Source organism: Diachasma alloeum, unplaced genomic scaffold, assembly GCF_001412515.2.
Source record: "Diachasma alloeum isolate Michigan unplaced genomic scaffold, Dall2.0 Dall_scaffold_00599, whole genome shotgun sequence".
Lineage (NCBI taxonomy): Eukaryota > Metazoa > Arthropoda > Insecta > Hymenoptera > Braconidae > Diachasma > Diachasma alloeum.
The window spans coordinates 273,243-296,068 of NW_021680731.1; the positions used below are offsets into that span (position 1 = coordinate 273,243).

A 22,826-nucleotide genomic window follows, 5' to 3' on the forward strand; every position below is an offset into this window, starting at 1 on the left:
GAATATCTCGGGAACCGCTTGACCGATTGACCTCATCAAAAACATGAACCGTCTATGTTGCAAAAGCTAGCAGCATACCGAATTTCAACTCGCTAGCTCGCTTTTTCTTTGACTTATCGTGCGTATAAGGTTTTTTTATGAAAAAACGGGTAAACGGCAATATCTCCAAACTTTGCACAAATCGGTATATATGATATGAGTGATCTCGATAGAGGCCATCGAGACGAGTAGTTCGAAAAAAAAATCGAAATCAGTGCAGTTGTTGGCGAGATATTGCGGAAAAACTAAATTTAAACAAGTGATAATATCTTAGGAACTACTTCACCGATCGAGCTGAAACGAAGCACCAAAGTGAGGCTCATTCATAGCCATCATGAGTCGAAATTTCAAATTTTTATCTGAAAATTTCACCGTATTTACATTGAATTTTCTAAAATTGAATCACCAAAAACCCGAATCTGCAAAAACATACATACAGTCACCCCCCTCAAAACATAATTTCTTTACGTTTCATGACGTTATAGACCATTTGCAAGCAAAATTAGAGAATCGAAAAATTGAACAAAAACAATGCTTCCCTTCGGAAGCAAAAATCCAAAATATTCTCAGATTATAGGTTTTAATGAGGACTAACTCTGTGCAAAATTTCAGCCCGATCGATATAATAGTTTTGGAGAAAAAGCGATTCGTTTTGAAATCGTTTTACGCAAATATCTTCAAAACTAATTGAAGGGTTATTTAGGATTGAAAGAATAATTAAACACAGTTTTATTATCGTAAACGTAATTAAGTTCATTCAGCAACGTAACGCGACAACGGTCGAGGCACAAGTGGTACAAAGTACGAGTATATCTCATAGAGGCGCAACGGCGCGGTGGCGACACAGTCAGCCACACTATCGGTAACAAGGAGACTAGCGTAGGGCGCAGAATTCAACACTCCCTCCCGCCATAGACAGTATCCTTGAGTCCTCTCCAGTCTTCTTCTTTCCTGGTAATATATTCTTGTTTATCACAAAGTTTCTTATTTGGTAACTTTATCTCGCCTCAGTATTCTTGCCAGGTAATTTCGTCAGTTTAATCTCATCAGTTTTTCCATCTCGCCAATTTTATCTCTCCAAGAAGGTCTCGCCAAATTAGTTATCTCCTAGACAAACAGAAAGAAAGTAATTTAAATATTTACGTTCATTATTAGGTCCATCAAACGCGTGTGTGTTTCAAACGCCAATGGTTTGGTGAAAACATCAGCTAGCTGATCCCTTGAACCAATCCAAATGATTTTTATATAATTCTTTTTAACACATTCCTTTACATAATGTAATTTGTTCTCTACAACGTGTCTCAATTTCATTCCTCCATTTGTTTCTGCACTAACAATAGCAGATTTATTATCACACCTCAAGATCATTGGAACAGGGGGATCAACCAGTATTAGTTTCAAAGAGTTGTGCAACGACATCATTTCTCGACTCGCCTCGCTCATTGCAACATACTCAACTTCACACGTAGAAAGGGCTACTGTAGTTTGTTTGTGAGTTCGCCAAATGATCGAATCACCAAACAGTCTAATCACAAATCTACAAGTTGTGATTGAATCTTTACAATCAGAGAAACTCGCATCAGAATAACCCTGAATGTCTCACCTGAATATCTCAGACCCAAGCCCGTAGTACCTCTCAGATACCGAAAAATTCTTTTTACCATTTCCCAATCACTTTCTTTAGGATTTACTTGATGTCCGCTTATCACATTGACTGCATATGCAATGTCTGGTCTCGTAGCACCAGCCAAATCCAAAAGACTATCTACAGCCTCTCTGTAAGGGATGTTTTCTTTTGTTTCTGTCCTTTCCAAAGTCCCATTATCATATTCTGTTTCTCTTAATTTTCTCTCATTATTAGCTACTTGAGAAGTATTCATCGGTGTACGTTGTGGATGTGCTTTATCAAAGCCAAACCTACTTAATATCTTTTGAATATATTTTTCCTGATTTAATTTAATAATATGATTTTCTCTGTCTCCCCTAATAGTTATGCTCAGGAATTCCTTGGGTTCTCCCAGGACTGTCATTTCAAATTCGCTACTTAAATTACTCTTTACTTCAGCCAATTTATCGTTATCGTTACTCGCCAACAACATATCATCTACATAAAGTAGCAGAAGCAAGGACTTGTCTTCATCTCGCCAAGTGAATAAACAAGGTTCTAAATCCGAGTTCTGCAGACCCATACTCAAAGGTACTTCGGTGAATTTTACATTCCACCGTTAGGGATTGATGCGAAGACCATAAAGTGCTTTCTCCAATTTGCACACATTTTCTCGCCTATCTTTGTCAGTATGATTAGTTCCTTGTGGAATTTCCATGTAAATTTCCTCATCTATCACAGCATTGAGGGAAGCAGTTTTAACATCTAGTTGACACACCTCTAGATTGTCTTTATTTACAATTGATATAACTATTCTCACCAAAGGTAAACGAGCTACTGGAGCATAAGTTTCCCTTCATTCATAAATGTTCTTATCCTTGAAACCTCTGATTACTAATCTCGCCTTGAATCTTATTTTTCTATTCGCCTCATTTTTACACTTAAAAACCCATTTTGAATCAATGACATTTAATCTTTTTCCATTCGTCATACTTAGAGGTCTTTTAACAATTTTCCATACTTGATTTCTTTCTAACGAGTTCAATTCTTCATCAACCGCATTTAACCAAGAATCTTTATTTTTACCATTTATAGCTTCTCGATAATTTGAGGGATCTTCATTTATGCTTCATAAAAGTGTATGATACACTTCATCTTCTTTTTGTGCTAAATCTATCTCGCCTATATTACTGATAACACTAGTGAAGAAAATTCCTTTCCATTTCCTTTCACGTTCTCATCAATTTCCAACTCTGAAAAACTATTATGATTTATTGTTTTATCTTTTATATCAACTGTCTTCACTTTCTTGGTATTATTTTGTTCTGAAACTTCTTTCCTTTGTCTACCTCTTTTGCGTTTTATCTCTCCCTCCGGTTTTGAAGAATCCTCGGCCTGACCTCGATTCTTTTCGAACTCAACAAACCATTCATCTTTATTCTCCATTTCTCCATAGTCTGGGAAATCTTTGATGCCGTTTTCCTTGTATTTATCCCCATACACTAATTTTTCATTGAATTTAACATGTCTACTTTCATAATATTTTCCGAGCTCTGGCTTTAAGAGTTGATACCCTATTGGAGTATATCCAACCAAGACCATACCCACACCTCGAGGTCCAAACTTTGGACCAGCATTTCTAGCAATTTTTACATAACTTAGACTACCGAATCTTTTGATTTGATTAACATCAAAGCTGTGATCAGGTGCGAATCTTTCTAAAGGAGTTATCATGTTGTTTGATTTATGTGGAGTCCTATTGTAAGCGTAAACTGCAGCAGTTAAGCCCAGATCCCACATGCCCTTTGGCAGTCTTGAGTCAAACATATAGCATCTCACCTTTTTCTGGATAGTTTGATTAAATCTCTCAGCGACACCATTGTGTTCAGGTGTATCAGGGGAAGCTAACTGTAATTCTGCCCCTAGACCCTCAAGAACTTCAACTGTATGCCCGCCTGTATACTCTGTTCCCTGATCTGATCTAAGATAACACACTTACGTATCATAACCCAGTAAATTACGCGCACTTCTAATGAACATCTCAAGACAACGTCCTGTTTCACTTTTCGCTTTCATTGGATAAGCCATAGCGAATCTTGAGAAGTCATCGATGAACACAGAAATAAATCTGTATCCCTTAGGATGAGAAATTGGAGTAATAGGCCCCATCACATCTGACAAGGAACCCTAGGGAGGTGTTCCCCTCCGATTTCGATGAAACTCATATATGTTGTAGAGGACTCGAAACTAAGCGACACGTATTTTTTTTAATCGGCGCATACGCAGTTTTAGGGGGGGAAACCATGATCAGAATGTGACCACTTTTGGGGGTGATTTTTCAATTCCACCTATAAGAAGGGAATTTTCGTAAATGTTCATTATGGGAATAAATAGCTCGTGAGGAGTTATGAAAATCACAATTGATAGCTCCTCAGGGTGTTGAAATTTGGAGGGTAAACTACCCCTGTAAAGACTTCATTTTTCAAAAAAAAAAAAACCATGATTCAGAATTTTATGAAACCAACTGCGTTGGATGGAACATGGAAAAATGCGGAATTCCTGTTTTTGGTTTTTCCCCAGAACTGGAGTTTTCTAGGATGAAAAAATAATTTCCTGGCAACATCATCCACTAAGGTGGTGGGGTTATTCATTCACTCCATTGAGGTAATGTATAGCTTATGAGAAATCGTGAGAATATCCAATAATAGTTCCTCTCGGGGTTGAAGTTGACGGGGTAATTACCCCCGCGAAATAATATTTTTTTATCAAACAACTATTGGCTTTCACGGAAATGATTGCATCGGAAGAGATATGAAGTAATACAGGATCCCTTGTTATGAAAGAATAAAATTGGATTCCAGATATCCCAAGCCTCAATTTTGCTTTCAATAATCCGCACGTGAAAATGATATTTTTCCAAAATTCGGCGATAAACGAATAACGATAAAAATAGATCAAAGAAAAGATTCTCTGGAACAAAATTTCCTTTTTCTTCAGGTACAGCAACAGGGTGGTTATATTTGAAGAAAAAGCAGTGACGAGTACGAAAAAAAATTTGCTAAATAATCGGAATTTTTCCATATCGTTCAACGAATGATTGAACTTGTTTTTTTCATATGTCGGAGGAACCGGGGTAATGGTTCTAAGAGACTGGATTATTATAGTATATATGTGATGATAACACACTGCTGAAAGCGATAATAAATCCAAACAAAATGCAAATAGCCGTGCACGCGTCACCTATATCCAAAAATAGGTAATCCATCATGCAGTAATCATGTATTATTGATACCCTGAATATTATTCACTTCCATTTTGCGCAGCGTTCAGTTTACGTAAACACATCACGGCAAAACTGTCTCTTGTTAATCGTATATTCCGAATTCTTTCCATCATGAGATTCAATCCTATAAACGTTATTAAGATCCTCATGGCAACATTTGAAGTGCTGAATCTTGGCGAAACCCCTGTGACTAATGAAGAACGAGAATTGGCAACTCATTTCGAGAATATATTGCAGCGAACTATGGAGAAATATAATGGGGTGGAAATTATTGAAGAATCAACTCTTGATTTCCAAGAGCTATACAAAGACATCGAAATGATACCAATTGAGGATACAGAATTCCAACTACATCATAAAGAATCATCTGATAGTTGTTCAGAGGATGACGAACTGGTAGATTATGACTATAAAAAAAGAGCAGTCGAATACTGGAGGAGTGCAAAAACAAAGAAAAATTTGTCTATAAAAACTGTTTCCAATAAATTCAAAAGAGTGAAATCGGTCCAACAATTACGTCGTTGGGCACATGAAGTCAATAAAGGAGGAACTTATATGGAAAAGTTGAAACGAATATCAGAGTACACGTTGAAAAATATGAAAAATGCTATCGATGCGGGGCTAATTGTTCATGATGCCGACCTACGAAGATGGGCTCTGCAAGCTCAACGAGATATTGGATATCAAGATATTCGTTTCAAGGCCTCGGCATGGTGGCTACATTACTTCAAAAGAGCTCATCGCATCACATCTCGCAAGATTACTAAATTCGTCACACGTAAAACAATGGAAAATCAAAAAGATTTACAAAAAACAGCAGACGAAGTCCTGCAACAGATCAAACCATATTTTGAGATTTATGGCTTGCAAAACATCTATAATTCTGATCAGAGTGGTTTCCAATTGGAAACGCATTCGGGGCGAACTTTGGCGGAAGAGGGGTCTAAAGAAGTCTCATGCATTGTACAATCTGTAACATCAACGACACACAGTTATACCATACAACCCACCATATCAGCAGATGGAAAATTATTGTCACCTCTCTTCATTGTTTACAAGGAACCTTCCGGAACGTTTGGTCCAAGGGTTCAGGTGAATCTATTCAGACCTTTTAATGTTTACATAACGGCTTCAAAGTAAGGGAAATTGACGTCTGGTAAGACGATATTTCAAACTTAAGATGTAACAAACTTATTTGTACTGATTGTAATGTTCATCCCATTGCAACTATTCCAGAGCACTTTAAAATTTGGCTGGAAGAAGTATTCTTTCCAAACGTGGGACCAAAAAGTCTACTGTTAATCGATTCAGGGAGTGGACATTGCTCTCAAGTGATAGAACAGGCAACTCCTCGGAATAAAGAATTATTAACTATGTTAATCCCCAAAGGAACTACCGGAAAAATTCAACCTCTTGATGTGTACGGCTTCAGGATTTGGAAAAATTACGTCCGTCATTTTTCAGATACGGTTGTTCTCTTAAATCATGATATTAATTTGCATGCGCGGAATAATGTGATCAAATTGCAATCTTTAGTCCATAATCAATTATCATCACCGAGGTATCAAAACATATTTCGTTACGCTTGGTTCCAGAGTGGCTACATCGCTAAAAAATCAGATGAATTTGATAATCCTGTCGATTTTGCGTTTGGCCAATCTTCATTTTTTTGATGAATATCATTTCTGTACTAATTATGTTCCCTAATAAACTATATATACATATATATATTTTGAATAATTCATAGTTTTCGACAAAATCAAACTTGCGCCTCTGAAAATTCCAGTTTCGAGCAAAAAAATGAAAAACCAGTTTCCGCATTTTTTTTGCATCGGGTGCTCTTCCTACTGGGCTATCCGGCCCCTAGCTGCATTCTTTCATGTTTTTTTCGAATACTATTGGTTTTATGCAAATTTGAACAATATTTTTTTTTTTTCTGAAAGACACAATTTTCATGAGGATAGTTAACCCTCAAATTTGAAACCTCAGAGTGAGTAATGATTGTGATTCCCATAATTCCTTCCCAGCTATTCATCAGTTGGATAAATTGAATAAATAACCCCACGACCTTGGTGGATGATGTTGCTGGGAAATTATTTTTTTCCANAAATTTGAACAATATTTTTTTTTTTTCTGAAAGACACAATTTTCATGAGGATAGTTAACCCTCAAATTTGAAACCTCAGAGTGAGTAATGATTGTGATTCCCATAATTCCTTCCCAGCTATTCATCAGTTGGATAAATTGAATAAATAACCCCACGACCTTGGTGGATGATGTTGCTGGGAAATTATTTTTTTCCACCTAGAAAACTCCAGTTCTGGGGAAAAACCAAAAACAGGCATTCCGCATTTTTCCATGTTCCATCCAACGCAGTTGGTTTCATAAAATTCTGAATCATAGTTTTTTTTTTTTTGAAAAATGAAGTCTTTACAGGGGTAGTTTACCCCCCAAATTTCAACCCCCGGAGGAACTATCAATTGTGATTTTCATAATTCCTCACGAGCTATTTATTCGCATAATGAACTTTTACGAAAATTCCCTTCTTATAGATGGAATTGAAAAATCACCCCCAAAAGTGGTCACCTTCTAACCATGGTTTGCCCCCCTTAAAACTGCGTATCCGCCGATTAAAAAAAATACCTGTCGCTTAGTTTCGAATCGTCTACAACATATATGAGTTTCATCGAAATCGGAGGGGAACACCAGTGTTCCTTGTGAGTGAATTATTTGTAATGGTGCTGTTGCTCGCCTGCGCACCTATGGAAATGATAATTTATTGAATTTAGACGTTAAGCACGCCTCACAATCTCTAATGAATTCATCATCAAATTTTACTGCATTTAATTCTTTATTGTCTGGGAATTTCTCTGGTAATGCCTTGAGGTAACTCGTTGAGGCATATCCAAATCTACAGTGCCACAACATGACCTCCTGATTCTTCAAATAGCTATCTTTATCAATTGAAAGTTTTGGAAAATCTTCTAACGAATCATCCCATGGTAATTCATAAACATCTTGCAATTTCCTGTCCCAAATGGTGTAATCAAAATTTGATTGTTCATAGGGAATCTTTTTTTTAGTAATTACTTTCTCTTTTATTAAGTTTTCACTCCCTTTTTCGTTATGCTTTTCTCCCTTTGCCTTTTCTTCAATTTTATTTTCTTCCTCATTACTCTTATCAATTTTGTCTGTTTTCTCACCTGTTTCATTCTGTAAATTTGCTGTGACACTTCTGGTAAGATATCTTCTCACCTCATTCTCACCCCCAGTGACATCAGCAACATTTGCTACTCGCCTGTTTATTTGTTTGAAAGAATTCTCACTGATAGAGTTTGACTTTACTATTTCTAAATCGATTATCCAGTCAGGTTTTCTGTAAATTCCCGAGATGGAAAGTTTATTCGACAATGGATCAAATATATCAATTTTCTTGTCATCTAAGTAGATTACTAATCCCATTTCGGCAAATTTTCTTAATGATAGCAGATTTGCTTTAAGAGCTTCTCCAAAAATAACTTTCTCAATTTCTAATAATTTACCACTCGCCAGTTCAATTTCTATTTTTCCTACTCCCTCCGTTTTTGAGTCCGCTGACTCATTTTTATTCGGACACCTAATTACTCCACAATCTAATTCATTGAATGTTTCAAATATAATCCTAGAATTTGTTAAATGCTCGGTCGCGCGTGAATCTGCCAGAAAATCTGTCAGAAACTTATTTCCATTTGTTTGTTGACTATCTGCATAAAATGTTTTTGATCATAAAAACTTGACTTAATTGATCATAATTTTCTGTTTCCCTACTTTGATTGGAGTTGTTTTTCTCTATAGTTTTGTCAGAATTGGATTTCTTGTTTGATTCGTGAGATGACTTAAACCCTTGTTTGTTCTCGCCTCTTTTATAAGAGAAGCGACTCTTATCGAATCTTCCTCTTTTACTTGGACCATATGTTTCACCTCTCATTGGTCTTTTCGTTCCTCTATTGTTACTTCTATATTGATCTTGATAATTATTTCAATAATTATTTTTTGAATTGGAATTGTACCTTGGAGTCTGTTTAGAGTATCCTGAGCCACTTGGTGCATTGTCATTGTGGGGTACGTTTGGGCAATGTCTCGCCTTGTGATTCCCAAACTCGTTGCACTTGTAGCACAAGCATCCTTTCCCTTTATTGGGACAGTCTGGTCCTTTGTGTCCATATGCCTGACAAGCAAAACACCTTGGCCCCTTGTGCTGTGCAAAATTAACAGTTTTAATATCAGAATCTGAGAGCTCACTTTTCATAGTAGCTTCTTCTTCTAATATTGCAATTTTCAACTCGCCCAAAGTCAAGCCCACGCCTATAGCTTTCCTTGTTACTTTTTCAATGATTTTAATGTTGGGAAAAGCTTTTATTACTGCATTGTAGAATGCATCTTTCTTTTCGCTTTCACTCAGAGGAATGGTGTCAGGGGCATTTTGTAACGAGATTTTATCTCGTTCCGGGGTAAATATATTACTNATACAAGAATAGAGAATTGTTAGTAGTTTACATTGTAATGAGATTTTATCTCGTTCCGGAGTAAATATATTACCCTGCGGAAAAATAAGAGATATTAATTGAAAGACCTAAAAGAGAGAGAGAAAGGCAAAGAACGACATCTAGCGGCTAGCTGCAGAAGCTAAGCCGAAGATGAGAGAGACATCTGACGACAGCCGAGGGCCGCTCGGAAGATGAGAAGACCATGAAACACCAATACTGAGATGCGCGGCTGGGCGTAGCCGCGCCGCTCGGTATTACTGTAGGCTGTCGATACCGTGTCGCCATATCTAGAAACTCGCCCAGCTGTGTTAGGGAGTTCAGGGCCGACGTACAGGCGTTCCAACTGGGCGAATCTAGAGGCACTATCGACTTAGCCTAGGGACCAACGGCTAGGTGAAAGGACTAGCGCCCCCTCGATGGCCGTCGGGCTGATTGGTGGTGGTGGGGTAACGGATGACCCACCGCCGCTGAGATGTTCAGACTAGGGGGAGAAGGCCCTAGGAGATTTCGAGACAGTCGGTGACAGGCACTTGATTCGAGCGGATGGAATCGTCCGGTCCTCGATGATAGCTGGTAGTGGCTTGAATCCGTAAGGGTTCTTAAGAAAAGTAAAGTAAAGAACAGAATTGCTTTGGAGTCATGGAATGCTTCGTTCCGTGATTCCAGGGATTCATGACCCGGGACGAGGGGAATGGAGGGTGCGGGAGTCCGTGGATGGGGAGTAGTGCAGACTTCTGGACATCAGACTTCGCGGGCCTCCAGGACTAGTACTCCGGGTGTTGACCCGTGATGAGATTGCTTTTACCGAGCATTGGGGTTAGTTGGGGTGGACTCTCGGCCAGTGAGATCGTCTCCAGGGGCCGAGGTCGCATCTGCCTCTCAGTGTTCGGCGCCCTGCGGGGTGAGCAGGATTCGCAGGTAATTCGCAGCTTCTCCAGGTTCGAGCCCTCTGGAGGAGGATAGGAAGCGTTATGGACTGTTTCAAACGTCTTGGACGGGGAAACAAGGGAATTTTCCCTTGAAAGAACTATTTCGTTATTTCTGGGGTTGAATACACCCAGAGTAGGGAAATGGATTTTGCTCCGACGTTGGTGGACCTCGCCCACTCTACCGTTCATGCTGATGCTGGCTCGGCATTGTTAGCCCCGCCACGAAAGTCCTCACGGTAGCCGAGTTATCCTCTGAGGTCGGTTTACCGTTGGATTTTCCGTGAAAATCCAGCTGGCGCCCGACTTAATTGAGCGATAGAGGAGATGCCCAAAATAGTTTGGGATATTTGCTGGTGGAGCACCGGCGAAAATCCTTTACAATTTTCATAAGGTGCAATTTTCTCATCAAACATATCGTTAAACTCGCCAGCTGTCATTTTAGCAGGATTGTATCTCATATTATAAAGATCTTGTCTCACCGAGTGTGAAGTTACATTAAACTCCGCCGTTTTCAATTCTTTCAGTTTCTTCAATATTTCTTTTGGATCTTATAATTTAACAACTTTAGGGTGATAACTTCTGTCCAAATGATTGATCAGAATTTCTCTAACTTTGTGCTTCTGTTCTGCAAGAGAACAGAAGCACAAAGTGTTTCTTCGTCCACAGTAACCAGAATGCTATCATCAATGATGTGTAAAAGTTTTGAATTAGTTTTAATTTCTGACGAGAAATAATCATAGAAATGTTCATACTTCATTTTATTGTCCATTTTGTAATCTCTTTTGAAACTCATTCCTTTGTTAAGCAATTCAATTTGTAACTTATTGGTTACCGCGCCAGCTAATTGACTCAAAGGATTTAGATTGTTTTCTTGACTTGACTTTGTCTGATTAATTTCATTGATCTGTTTATTGACTATTGAACTAATTTGACTTTCTAGATTTGTATGCTCATCTGACATCACTCCTCCATCTATTGTTTTCTCTTTGTTTGTTGTTACCTGGATTGATGATTCGACAGTATTGCGATAATTATTGAAGGCTGTTATCACTTCTCCAATTTTGTCATTGTGCTTTTTATCCAAGGCACTCAACAGCTCCTGTACTTCCTTTTTGTCTTGTGTTCTCGCCTCAGTATTCAGTCTCACCTGGTTTCTATTCTCTGTTAGACCTTCATATAGTACTTTTTTTGAAGGTATATTTGAGTTACAGAGCTTTTTCACCATGCTCTTCAACTCACGGGGCCTATTCTCGAAATATTTCCGTGCACGGAAGTGGCTTCGTAGACAAATTGCGTATAGGAATCATATAGGCGTTCCGGCAACGGAGTCGATTCCGCGCACGGAAATATTTCGAGAATAGGCCCCCAGCCAACTGTGTGTCTACAGAGACTGTTTTGACAGTCTTGTTGCCGTTAGGCTCAACTGACTCATCGTCTAGATTAGAATTTACCAATTTCAATTTGATATTTACTTTATTATCTGCTGTAATCTGGGGTTTCAGTTTGATTTGGTCAGTTTTGTCAACATCAATATTACCTGTAGTTTTCTCGCCTCCACTTATCTCGCCACCATTTAACTCGCCGCTATTCGTCTCGCCTCCAGTCAATTCGCTTGACTTGGACTCGCCTGTAGCCCTCGCCTCTGTATTTACCAAATCTTTGTTCATCTTACTTGGCCCATTCTTGATCACAACTGTTGTTGACACTTGACTCTTCGGACCGTAACCAGGTAGATACATTGACTTTTATTCAGCCAACAATGCAGCGTCTAACACAGTCAGACATCTCCATTGATCCTCTGAGAAATCTCTTTTACCGAGAAATTTAGGATTATTCGTATTTGGTTACATTTTTTATATTCAGGTCCAAAATCCTAAACTCAACTTGTTGAACATAAACAGACCGAATTCAGAATGAATGTGATCTTCAGAAAATCTAAACATAAGATCTCCAAACACATTCGAGTCTTTTTATGATTGCAAAATATTTATTTAAATATTTCTCAAGTAATTTGACTTCTTAATATTGCACGTTTCTAATGTGTATAGTATGCTCGCCTATTTACACATAGGCCTGATGTCTCGCCTGTTACATATCCAGTTCCTTCGTCTGGAAGCACATATACTTTATCGTCTATTATTACTAGGGAGACCACTTCTCCCTCATGGTTTCCTTCGATTTGATGTTATCTAATTAGAAGTCTCCACACTTCATACAGAAGTTCTTTATTAGCTGTTGTTGCGTGTCAAGCACGGGAAATTAACAACGAATCGCATCAAAATTAATTTAAGATTTTAATTAATTTTTCTTGTCGTTGGGTTTTCCCCCGGGTTTTTCCCCTGGGTATTTTCCCCCAGGTATTTTCCCCATTTACCCATTTAAAATTCTTACCCACTATAAAAGCATAAAATCATTCCGAACAATTCTCAAATATCTTTGCTGGAAATTCGAAATATTCATCTTTTAAAGTAGAATCACTTTATTACAATAATCCCTTGCACATTTTCATTTCTTTTATTTTCTCGTGTCGAGACCGTCCTAATCCCGTAATTTTAACTCAGTGTTTTTCAAAATCGTTTTTATTGGCGCACTACAAAATTCTCCATTCTCCAGTGCTAATCTCCCCAATAAAGTACCGTCCTCGGAGCCCTCTCGTTATTAGGGAAAGGGCCCAACGCACGCCTAACCTTTCCCTCTCCAACTCACTTTCGCATCTTTCCCGACCAATCATTTGGCAAATCCTCTGATCCATTTCCCCTTCCTCTGACCCATCTCTCTTCAAGCGATTTTCATCCCTTCTTTTCTATTTTAAAACTCCTCAGAAATTTTCTCTCTAAAATTCAGTCTTAATCCAAACACCCTCAAGGTACCACCTCAAATATCGCGGCGTAAACTTCTCATCGAAATTCTCGCGTCATTTAAACTTAAATCTGTGTTATTCTCAAACTTGTACAAAATTCCATTCAGTGTGTTATTTAAAATAAACGGAAAAACAGTGAAATCAAGTGCAGTGTATATCCGATTTTTTCCAAAGTCTCCCAATACACCTGTCACAACCTCACATCCATTCCACACAATTTTTAAAATCACACATCCTCCTCTCTTGAACTAGCTACACAAAGAACCTATTCGGCGTGTAGCACTTAGTTTTGATATTGTGTCTGAGAGTTCAGACCTCTGGAATTTACAACTCCAGATTATTTAAAGAAATAGCAATATCATCATCTAACAGCTGTAGTTATTTATTTATAAATATCTTCGTCCGAAGATAGCAATTTTTAAATTCAATTTCATTAATTCGACCCAACAAATATTTAATTTGTTATTCTCGCCTATTAAATATTTATAAATTCAATATTCTCATCAATTAAATATTTTGATTTGGATGCATCCTTAATTTGTAAATTTTAATTTTGCACTAGTGTCTATTGATTTTATTTTATTTCTTTACATTACGCTGGTGGACCCCGCACATACGCGGAACGTGGCCGAGAGAGAGAGAATCGTTGTTTTTCACACCAATTGTTATACTCACACCAATTTTCGTTTTTCTTTCTATTTCTTATTGTTCTCGCCTTGCTCGAGCAATGTGTGTGGGACTGCTGTCATCCCTCTCTCAGACGCACCCCGGTTGCACGCGCAACCCACCCTTTGCATCTACTTATTGAAGCCTGTTGAAACCCGTGCTTGCCTTCACCGCCGAGAAATTATTGTCACGGCGTCACTTGGCTTTCTTCTTTTGTTTTTCTCTAAATATGATTTTATTTATGACAAAAGATATTTCTTGCTTTTCAGTGATTTTTTGGGAACTTAATTGGATTTCTTTATTAATTCTTTTCAGTCTAAAAATCTCAATTTCAGGTCGGCGTCGTGGACAATTAATTTCCGGCCGCCATTTTGATCACTTCTATTTTTCGTTCTCACCAATTCACTTCACTTAAGTAATGCATTTTTCAGTACTTACATTTTCTCTGAGTACTTTTCATTTTTCTTCCCGTCTGTCGTCACTCACCCAGCTCGCCTCGATTTTTCCTTTCTGGATATCCCTCTGTATCGCGTGTGATCCACCCGAACACGTGCCCGACCGCTCGATAGCGTCCTTTTTGGAATTTTCGATTTATTGCTTTCAATCCCTTAATTTATGATAAATTTAATCACGCGCAGTGGAAGCGTGCTGGGCCCCTAACCTGAAGAGTTATTTAGGATTGAAAGAATGATTAAACACAGTTTCATTATCGTAAATATAATTAAGTTTATTCAGCAACGTAACGCGACAACGGTCGAGGCACAAGTGGTCCAAAGTACAAGTATGTCTCATAGAGGCGCAACGGCGCCTTGGCGACACAGTCAGCCACACTGTCGGTAACAAGGAGACTCGCGTAAGGCGCCCAATTCAACACTAATAGACCAATTTCGATTTTTTTGATTCCGAATGGTTAGCTTTGTAATCGTCCGATTTTTACATTCTCCAACTTTCATTGGAAATAATGTAAAATGGTCTGAAACATGAAAAAATTGAAAATTGAAAACCCTCTACAAAAAAGTCCGTCTTGAACAGTTAAAAAGAGGAAAATAAAAAATCAGAATACAAATAAGACAATTTTGATAACTGAATCAATTCTTGATAACAGAAGGAACAGCAGAAAAAATGGGGGACACTAGAATTTTCGAGAAGACGAAAATTAAATTTTCAAAATACCAACTGAAAAAGTTTGACAGAAAATGGAATTTTTTCGTAACAGAAGAACAGAAGAAACACCATAATTTTCATGAAGAGAAAAATGAATAATCAGAATACAAATTGGAATAATTTTACAAAAACTGAAATTTTTTTTGTCACAGAAGAAATAGTAGAAAAAAGTCAGGGGGACACATGGAGTCGCGAAAATTTTGGTGTCCCCCCGACTTTCTTATACTATTTCATCTGTGACAAAAAAAATTGCAGTTTTTGTAAAATTATTCCAATTTGTATTCTGATTATTCATTTTTCTCTTCATGAAAATTCTGGTACCCCCCCCCCTGATTCTTTTCTGCTGTTTCTTCTGTTCTTCTGTTACGAAAAAATTGCATTTTCTGTCAAACTTTTTCAGTTCGTATTTTGAAATTTCATTTTCGTCTTCTCGAAAATTCTAGTGTCCCCACATTTTTTCTGCTGTTCCTTCTGTTATCAAGAATTGATTCAGTTATCAAAATTGTCTCATTTGTATTCAGATTTTTTATTTTCCTCTTTTTAACTGTTCAAGACGGACTTTTTTGTAGAGGGTTTTCAATTTTCAATTTTTCAGTTTTCCGTTTTCTGTTTTTATTATTTTTTTTAATCAATTTTTTTTTCAATCAAGAATTACTTCTTTGTCAAGGGATTTCAATTCTCCATTTTTTTTTTTAGTTTTTCCACGAATAGGAACTTTTTCGTCGGGGGTTTTTAATTTTTAATTTTTCAATTTTAGGTTTTTCAGTTTTTTTTTTTTATTATTTGAGTTTTTCGATAGCGAATAACTTTTTCATCGGGGGTTTTTAATTATTATTTATTAATTTCTTTTCCAATCAAGAATTACTTCTTTGTCGAGGAATTTCAATTTTCAATTTTTTGTTTTTAGTTTTTCAACGAAGAGGAGCTTTTTCGACGGGGGTTTTTAATTTTTAATTTTTCAGTTTTTCATGTTTTTTATTTTCCGCTTTTTAAAGAATCAATAAGTCATTTTTCTGATCTTCGGTTGTTATTGATAATTTGTCCCTCCAGTTTTTTATTTTTTTCTCGACATTTTTTGTTTCTCTCTCTCTCGGCTTGCAATTCTTTCCCATCCTCCTATTCTTTAATTTTCTTCTATATATTATCCAATCATTTATCGATCTGTTCTATTATCGAGAGCTTGTTGATGAAGAGGTAATCCAATATTCACCGACTGTTAATTTTCGGGTTAATTTTTGAATCCTCAATTCAATTTTTCGGCGTGTGAAATCGCATTCACATCATTGCGTCTATTATGTTCTACCGACGGTCGGTAACAATGAACAGAAGAGGCATAAGAAATTGATAATGAATAGTAGGAACGCTAAACCGGAACGCCCTTTGTTCTCTATTCCCCCGTTCTATTCCTTATATTCGTTCCTTATTCCTGTTTATGTGATTGTGCGTCAGCCCTAACAGTGGTAGTGACTTATGCGAAAGAGGAGTTGGTATACTATGATTCATAAGAACCGCCAGAAGTACCGAATTCTCTCGAATCGCTCATGAATATTAAGTCAAAGGACAGAGGTGTTTACTTGTTGCAAAAAGAAACAACTAGTGATCAAAATCGACGTAAGTACAGATTTTTTTTTTGTATTTTCTTTTTTTCTCGTTGTTCTGGAAGACTTAAGTGTTAATTGATTGTGGAATGCAAACAATGCAATTCAATTCTTGTGCATGTTTGTTGATTAACGTGATTGGATGCTCAAAATATCTCACGAAATGTGTTTTTTCGGTTAACCCTCTATGGGTATATAAGAGTTACCCACCTCTTGACCGCATTCTCTCTTGATTGTCATTCCTACATAAATGCGCTAGGCAACCCTGATGGATTAAACCCAGAGTTAACCCAGAGTTATCTCAGGGTTCATGGAAAACCCCCAGGGAAAAGAGAGACAAACTCTGGGAAATTTCCATAATCCCAAAGTTATGTCTGGGTTAACTCTGGGTTTGATTCATCAGGGAATGTTTACCCAATGTCAATATTTTCTTCGAGGGTTCGGAGCATTAGTGGCCCAGCTGAATCCTCAGTTCTGCGTCTGGAGTCGACCGGGGTAACTATTTCCATGTCAGTAATTGGTCTTTTTATACTCACGTCATTTCATTCTATTGAATCTGTCACTAGAATTGAAATGATTTTCACGTTGGATTGAATCACACAACTAATAATTCTATGGGCATAATTTGTTGAAATCTGGTTGTGTGAGAGATCTGTTTAATGAATATAGTGATGAGGGGGGGGGTGTATTCATACAGGGTTGAGCAAGTGTCACATGATTACACGAGCATCTACAATCATTCATTTCTACGAATGGATTTCATCTTTATTCTCCGTTTTTTTCAGAGACTTTTCAAAGATGAGCTTCCAGGGAAATTATGGATGTAAGTATCTATTCTCCACGTAACTTGACAATTATGTCTTTGATGAGCTATCTTGAATATTTACCTTGGTGTGTAATTAGGGATATAGAAATCACTTATTCTATTAAAATGTAATTTTCTGACGATCATTCATACATTTGTCAATTATAGCTGGTTATGCAGATCAGTTTGCGGCGATGAAGGGCAGGATACAGCAGCTGAAGCAGCTACTGGCTCAGCAGCACCAGGCCACGGAGGAGATGCAGCAGGAAAATCGGCGACTCCAAAGGGAGTATAATTTCCTGATGCAATGCCAGCACCAGGTGCCACAGCACGCACCCCGAGGTTAGCATCAGTGTTGGAACTCACTACATCATTTGAACATATTTAATAAATAACTCAAGTTCTAATGTTATTGTCATCATATGAACCACTCTAATTTCGCTTATTTTTGCTCTCTTACAGGACCTGGCTTTCAGAGGCAAGGTGAGCAGCAGCCTTAGCACTCACATCGGTCAATATTATATACTTTTCCCTTCATACTCTGAATTTTTCTTACTAATTTCAGCACGAAATCACGGACATGGATAGCCACGAGGTAAGAATTTGTTTGATTTTATAAACTCTTCGATTCTCTCAGTGTCCCTGAATAGGGAAAACATCAATATATTCCTACATGACAATGAATTATTACTCATTTTTTTTTTATCAATAATTATTACACATAACTGATTTTTTTTTCTAGGACAAAATCAGAACCAGTATCGTCAACAACAGCAGCAACAGGAGAGAGGTGAGTAGTTTTTCCACAGCTCTTCATCTATTCCTTCACTTCCGATGCTAATTTATGTCTCTCGTTATTGTTTCATAGGACACAACCAGCGTCCGTATAGACCGTAAGAGCAGGCCAGAGGTGAATATGATTTTTTTCTTCATCCGTTAATACGATTAATTTTTTTCGCACTCAACTTCTCAGGAAAAATTTGCCCATAAATTTTTTGAAGTGGATAACTTATGAAAATATCTTTCTGCTTGACAGGACGAAACCAGGGTCGAGCGCAAGATCGAGGTGAGCTTCATTGTTATTTGCTTCTTGGTAGATCTCTTCCGGTACTCAACTTCCCAGAAAATCACTCCTTCACTTCCGATGCTAATTTATGTCTTTCGTTATTGCTTCATAGGGCACAACCAGGGTCCGTACAGACCACAAGAGCAGGCTAGAGGTGAATATGATTTTTTTTCATCCGTTGATATTATTTTTTTTTTGAGCACTCAACTTCTCAGAAAAAATTCACCCATAAATTTTTTTAAGTGGATAACTTATGAAAATATGGTTCTGCTTGACAGGACGAAACCAGGGCCGAGAGCAAGATCAAGGTGAGCTTCATTGGTATTTGTTTCTTTGTAGATGTCTCCCAGTACTCAGCTTCCTAGAAAATCGCTCATTGGAATTTGCTCTTTGCTTTTACAGGACGAAACATTCCTCAGGAACAAAATCACGGTTAGTTTCAGTTTCACATCAATGTGGGCTCTTCAAAACACCTATTCATACTGAAAAAAATATCGAGCTGTCATTCAATTTTTATAATTTTCAATTGACAGGACCAATTCGAAGTCGTGGTGTCAATGGGGGGAGACAGCGTCGAGAGAGGAGGGAGGAAAAGGCAACGTCAAGTGTCATCAACAAGACATATAATTTTAATTGATATGTCGTTATTCAATTTTCAATAAAAAAAAAGTTGACAAATATCCGCTGAGTTCTCATTCTCTTATTTTTGTATATGCCATCAGTGACCTTTCCTTCTAGCCATTCCACCGCAGTCCATATTCCTCCATTGTACGATTCCTAGAATTGAAAAAAGTCATTGAATCATAGTCTCAATATCGCAATATCGCCAACTAATGAATTGGAGTATTTCGCACCTTGTTGACAAATCTCACTGCATGATTATACGATGAGCTGCAAACAATCTGCAAAATAAAAATAATTGCATTAGAAGGGAGAATCTGTATGATTATGTTGATCATGAGAACCAGTTGTAGTCGCATAAAGTAGACAAAGTCGCATAAAGCAGACTAAGTCGCCTGACGCAGACAGAGTCGCATAGAGCAGACGAAGTCGCATAAAGCAGACAAAGTCGCATAAAGCAGACAGAGTCGCATAAAGCAGACGGAGTCTCATAAAGCAAACGAAGTCGCATAAAGCAGCCAAAGTCGCATGGAGCTGACGAAGTCTAGAAGAGATTATTCCTGTCTGGAACCACGTAGCCGTTGCAACTCTGCCAATGCTTGTTGGTTGTGAGGATTGTTGAATAATTTATTCTGATCGATTTCGCTTATTATAACACCGTCCACCGATTGTACTCTGCTTAGAGCGACGTAAGCTTGACCTTTCGCAAACATTTTTTTTCCCAAGTAGACAACTCCTCGGTCGACTGTAACCCCTTGCAATTTGTGAACCGTTACACCCCAACTCAAAATCAGCGGAAGCATAACACGCTCGACATTTCCATAGCCTTTATTGGCTTGATATGTTACAGAGACCGGCTGAATACTCACCAATCCAGCATCGTTCTTATAACTCCGCCCAATGCTAGCATCATCAAATTGTATCAAAACTGTTTTCGGTAACTCTCCATTTTCCAATTGATCTCTACGCAAGGCATTCCATTCAAATCCACGAACAACACCCATACTTCCATTTACAAGACCTTCACTGACTTTGATATTTGATCGTAGCATTACACGAACTCCAACTGCAATTTTCATGGAGGTCAGTAAGCCACCTGTATTATTCGGGTCAATTGAGACGATTTGGGGTTTGGCCATATGTTCCAGGTTCGCGGGACTCGTCTCTGGCATTGCATACGTACATTCCTTCACGCTCACTCAATTTGGCAATCATTTTATCATTATATCCATCGACAAGTTTCAGAGTGGGGAAAATACGAACAGCTTTATCATCAGCAAAATCATTGACTTCTGGAAGGCCTGTTTGCTTCAATAAGATTTCATATTGAGGCATGAGGAATTCACCCACTCGCAAATTGTTGAGCAAACATATGAAATCCGTGTCACCTCGTTGTCGCATATTTGTTGTTAGTCCACATAATCCAATAAATCGCCATACATGTGGTTCAGCTGTTAAATGTGACCATTTCTCGAAGCACCAGTGGCCTCGGACTGGTGGCAATTGCATTATATCTGCAAACAGAAGGATATTAATTCCTCCAAATAGTGAAGTGTTATTCTTCAGTTCTTGGAGACGTAAATGGACAGCCCGTAATATTTCATATGAAACCATCGAAACCTCATCGATGATGAGCCAATGTATATGCCGCCAGCGACGTCGACCCTCTTCTAGTCGTTGATCGGTCATTTGACGATATACAGCAGCTTTTCCTTTCTCAATCTGGAAGGCAAATGTTGAGGGCAGTGTATGGCCGTTCACCAAACGAGCTGCTACGCCGGTGAGTGCCGCAACTTCAACAAAACAGGTTTTCAACATTGGATCTAGTGGAGGAGCATAACCACGTTTAATTAGCTCAACAATCATCTTCAATAAAAACGTCTTCCCTGACCCGGGGCCTTCAGTTACAAATAATTTGAGTGGTTCATTGTCAGAACTTTCATCATTTCCGTTGTTCAGCTCCTGACGTATCCTATCTCGAATCGTGGTGAATAAACGTCTCTGTTCCACGTTCATGCTCCTTATATTGTGTAGATAGTCATCTTCCGACATATCTCTGTCTTCAGGATCTTCGTTATCCGCAATCTCTATATTACCTATCTCAGGGTTGCACTCATCAAACATCCCCCTTACAACATCATAGGAATGCCCTTGCTGATTCTCATCATTCTGTTCATCGGGCATATCTAGTGCTGCGATCTGTCTCAGAACTGTCTGTAGCTCTTGTTCAATATTCCGGAACTCTTGAATATTTTGTCCCGGTTGCAAAGGTCGTAGTAAATGCTGCTGTGCAATAAATTCTTCTTCAGCACTTTCATATTCTTCTAACACCTCGCCTTCGTTTCTGGAGGGCACGTGAACTACTAGATAGTTATAAAAATAGCCTTCCCTATCACCAATTAGAGTAACATATCGCGTTCTCAATACAGCAGCTCGTGAACGTTTCTGCATTCGCATTCCATTTTTGAGAGTAATATACCGAATTCTCAGCTGTGGTTCACCAGTATCATAAACTTCCGGATCACCATCATCTTCGTCCTCCTGAAAATTCTTTTTCGTTGATTTTCATAATGGACCGCAAATTCCGCAAGACTAATTCCTTCTAAACTATCTGGACGATTAACGTATCGATCGAAAATGTTCAAATGGACATCACAGAGGTCATTGCGTAGTACACGATAACGTTCTTCGGGCTTGCAAGTGTTTACGAAAACTACCTTTCTGGTACTATTTCTCAATTTCAAGTGACATAACCTAAAGGCACATTCTGAAGCCGACACATGTCTCTGATTAAGTATTGCATTTGAAACAGCATAAAGCTGCCTGCCAATACCCCCACCGTAAGATTTAGCTCTCTGAACAGCTTCTCTGACAACGTGATCTCCACCGGCAGGTTTACTCTTCGAAATGTATTTAGGAATGTAATAGGCGAGAGCAATAACATTTCCACAAGTTTGTATGTCCATATTTCCTTCCCAAACTCTGAGTAACTTAGGTTTGTAGGTATTGACATTTATTTCTGCTTGAGTACGCTTGAATACGAAGCATCGTCCTTTATTTCGTATAGATTCTTCAGGGCCTGATAATTTGGTCGTTTCAGATACCTTCTTTGGAAAGCTAAAGCGGCATGCTTGATCAGTTCTATTCTTGTGACAGGTCATTGTACGCTTGTGCATTTGTACTCTGGATACTAGCCCATTGAGTTTCTCATCACCTGTATTCAATGAACATAATATAATTTTATCAATGAATTCAATCCCTCCTGGAGCGTCAAATGGAGGTATACCTTCAGTCCAACAAACCCTATGTAAATGAGGGCTTCCTCGATTCTGAAATTCAATTCTCCACCAATAATCAACAAGGTTTCCTCCAAATACGTCGTTATGATGTTGGAGAAATCTTATGATTGCATGAACTCTTACCATGAACTGTCGACATAAAACTGCTGGATATTGCTCCACTAGATGCTGCACTTCGGAAAATGTCAATGATTCAGGATCTACGTTTGGACGATTATCCGCAATTAGTAAAGCTTTAGGCATATCGGGCCAGTTAAGATCATTGCAACTGAGTGTGACAAACCATTGCGGAGGGCCCAAATTTCGAACCGTCGCCAGCAAATCACTTAGTGCTGATTGCCAATAAGCATTAGATCCACGTATC

The 22,826-nt window shown here is 38.2% G+C and overlaps 2 protein-coding genes across 2 annotated transcripts; one reads left to right on the forward strand and one right to left on the reverse strand.

The window, feature by feature from the left end:
- Window positions 1–16,028: 16,028 nt before the first annotated feature.
- Window positions 16,029–19,204, forward strand: LOC107043554. Its single transcript, XM_015265100.1, has 11 exons — window positions 16,029–17,494; window positions 17,645–17,818; window positions 17,939–17,959; window positions 18,042–18,071; window positions 18,219–18,266; window positions 18,345–18,386; window positions 18,513–18,542; window positions 18,655–18,696; window positions 18,821–18,850; window positions 18,945–18,974; window positions 19,076–19,204. Exons 4-11 carry the CDS (start codon window positions 18,057–18,059, stop codon window positions 19,202–19,204), a joined length of 366 nt encoding a protein of 121 aa, XP_015120586.1. The 5' UTR covers window positions 16,029–17,494; window positions 17,645–17,818; window positions 17,939–17,959; window positions 18,042–18,056.
- A 1,069-nt stretch (window positions 19,205–20,273) lies between these two features.
- Window positions 20,274–22,324, reverse strand: LOC107043555. Its single transcript, XM_015265101.1, has 2 exons — window positions 21,881–22,324; window positions 20,274–21,704 (listed from the first exon to the last, which is right to left on the reverse strand). Exons 1-2 carry the CDS (start codon window positions 22,322–22,324, stop codon window positions 20,274–20,276), a joined length of 1,875 nt encoding a protein of 624 aa, XP_015120587.1.
- Window positions 22,325–22,826: the final 502 nt, after the last annotated feature.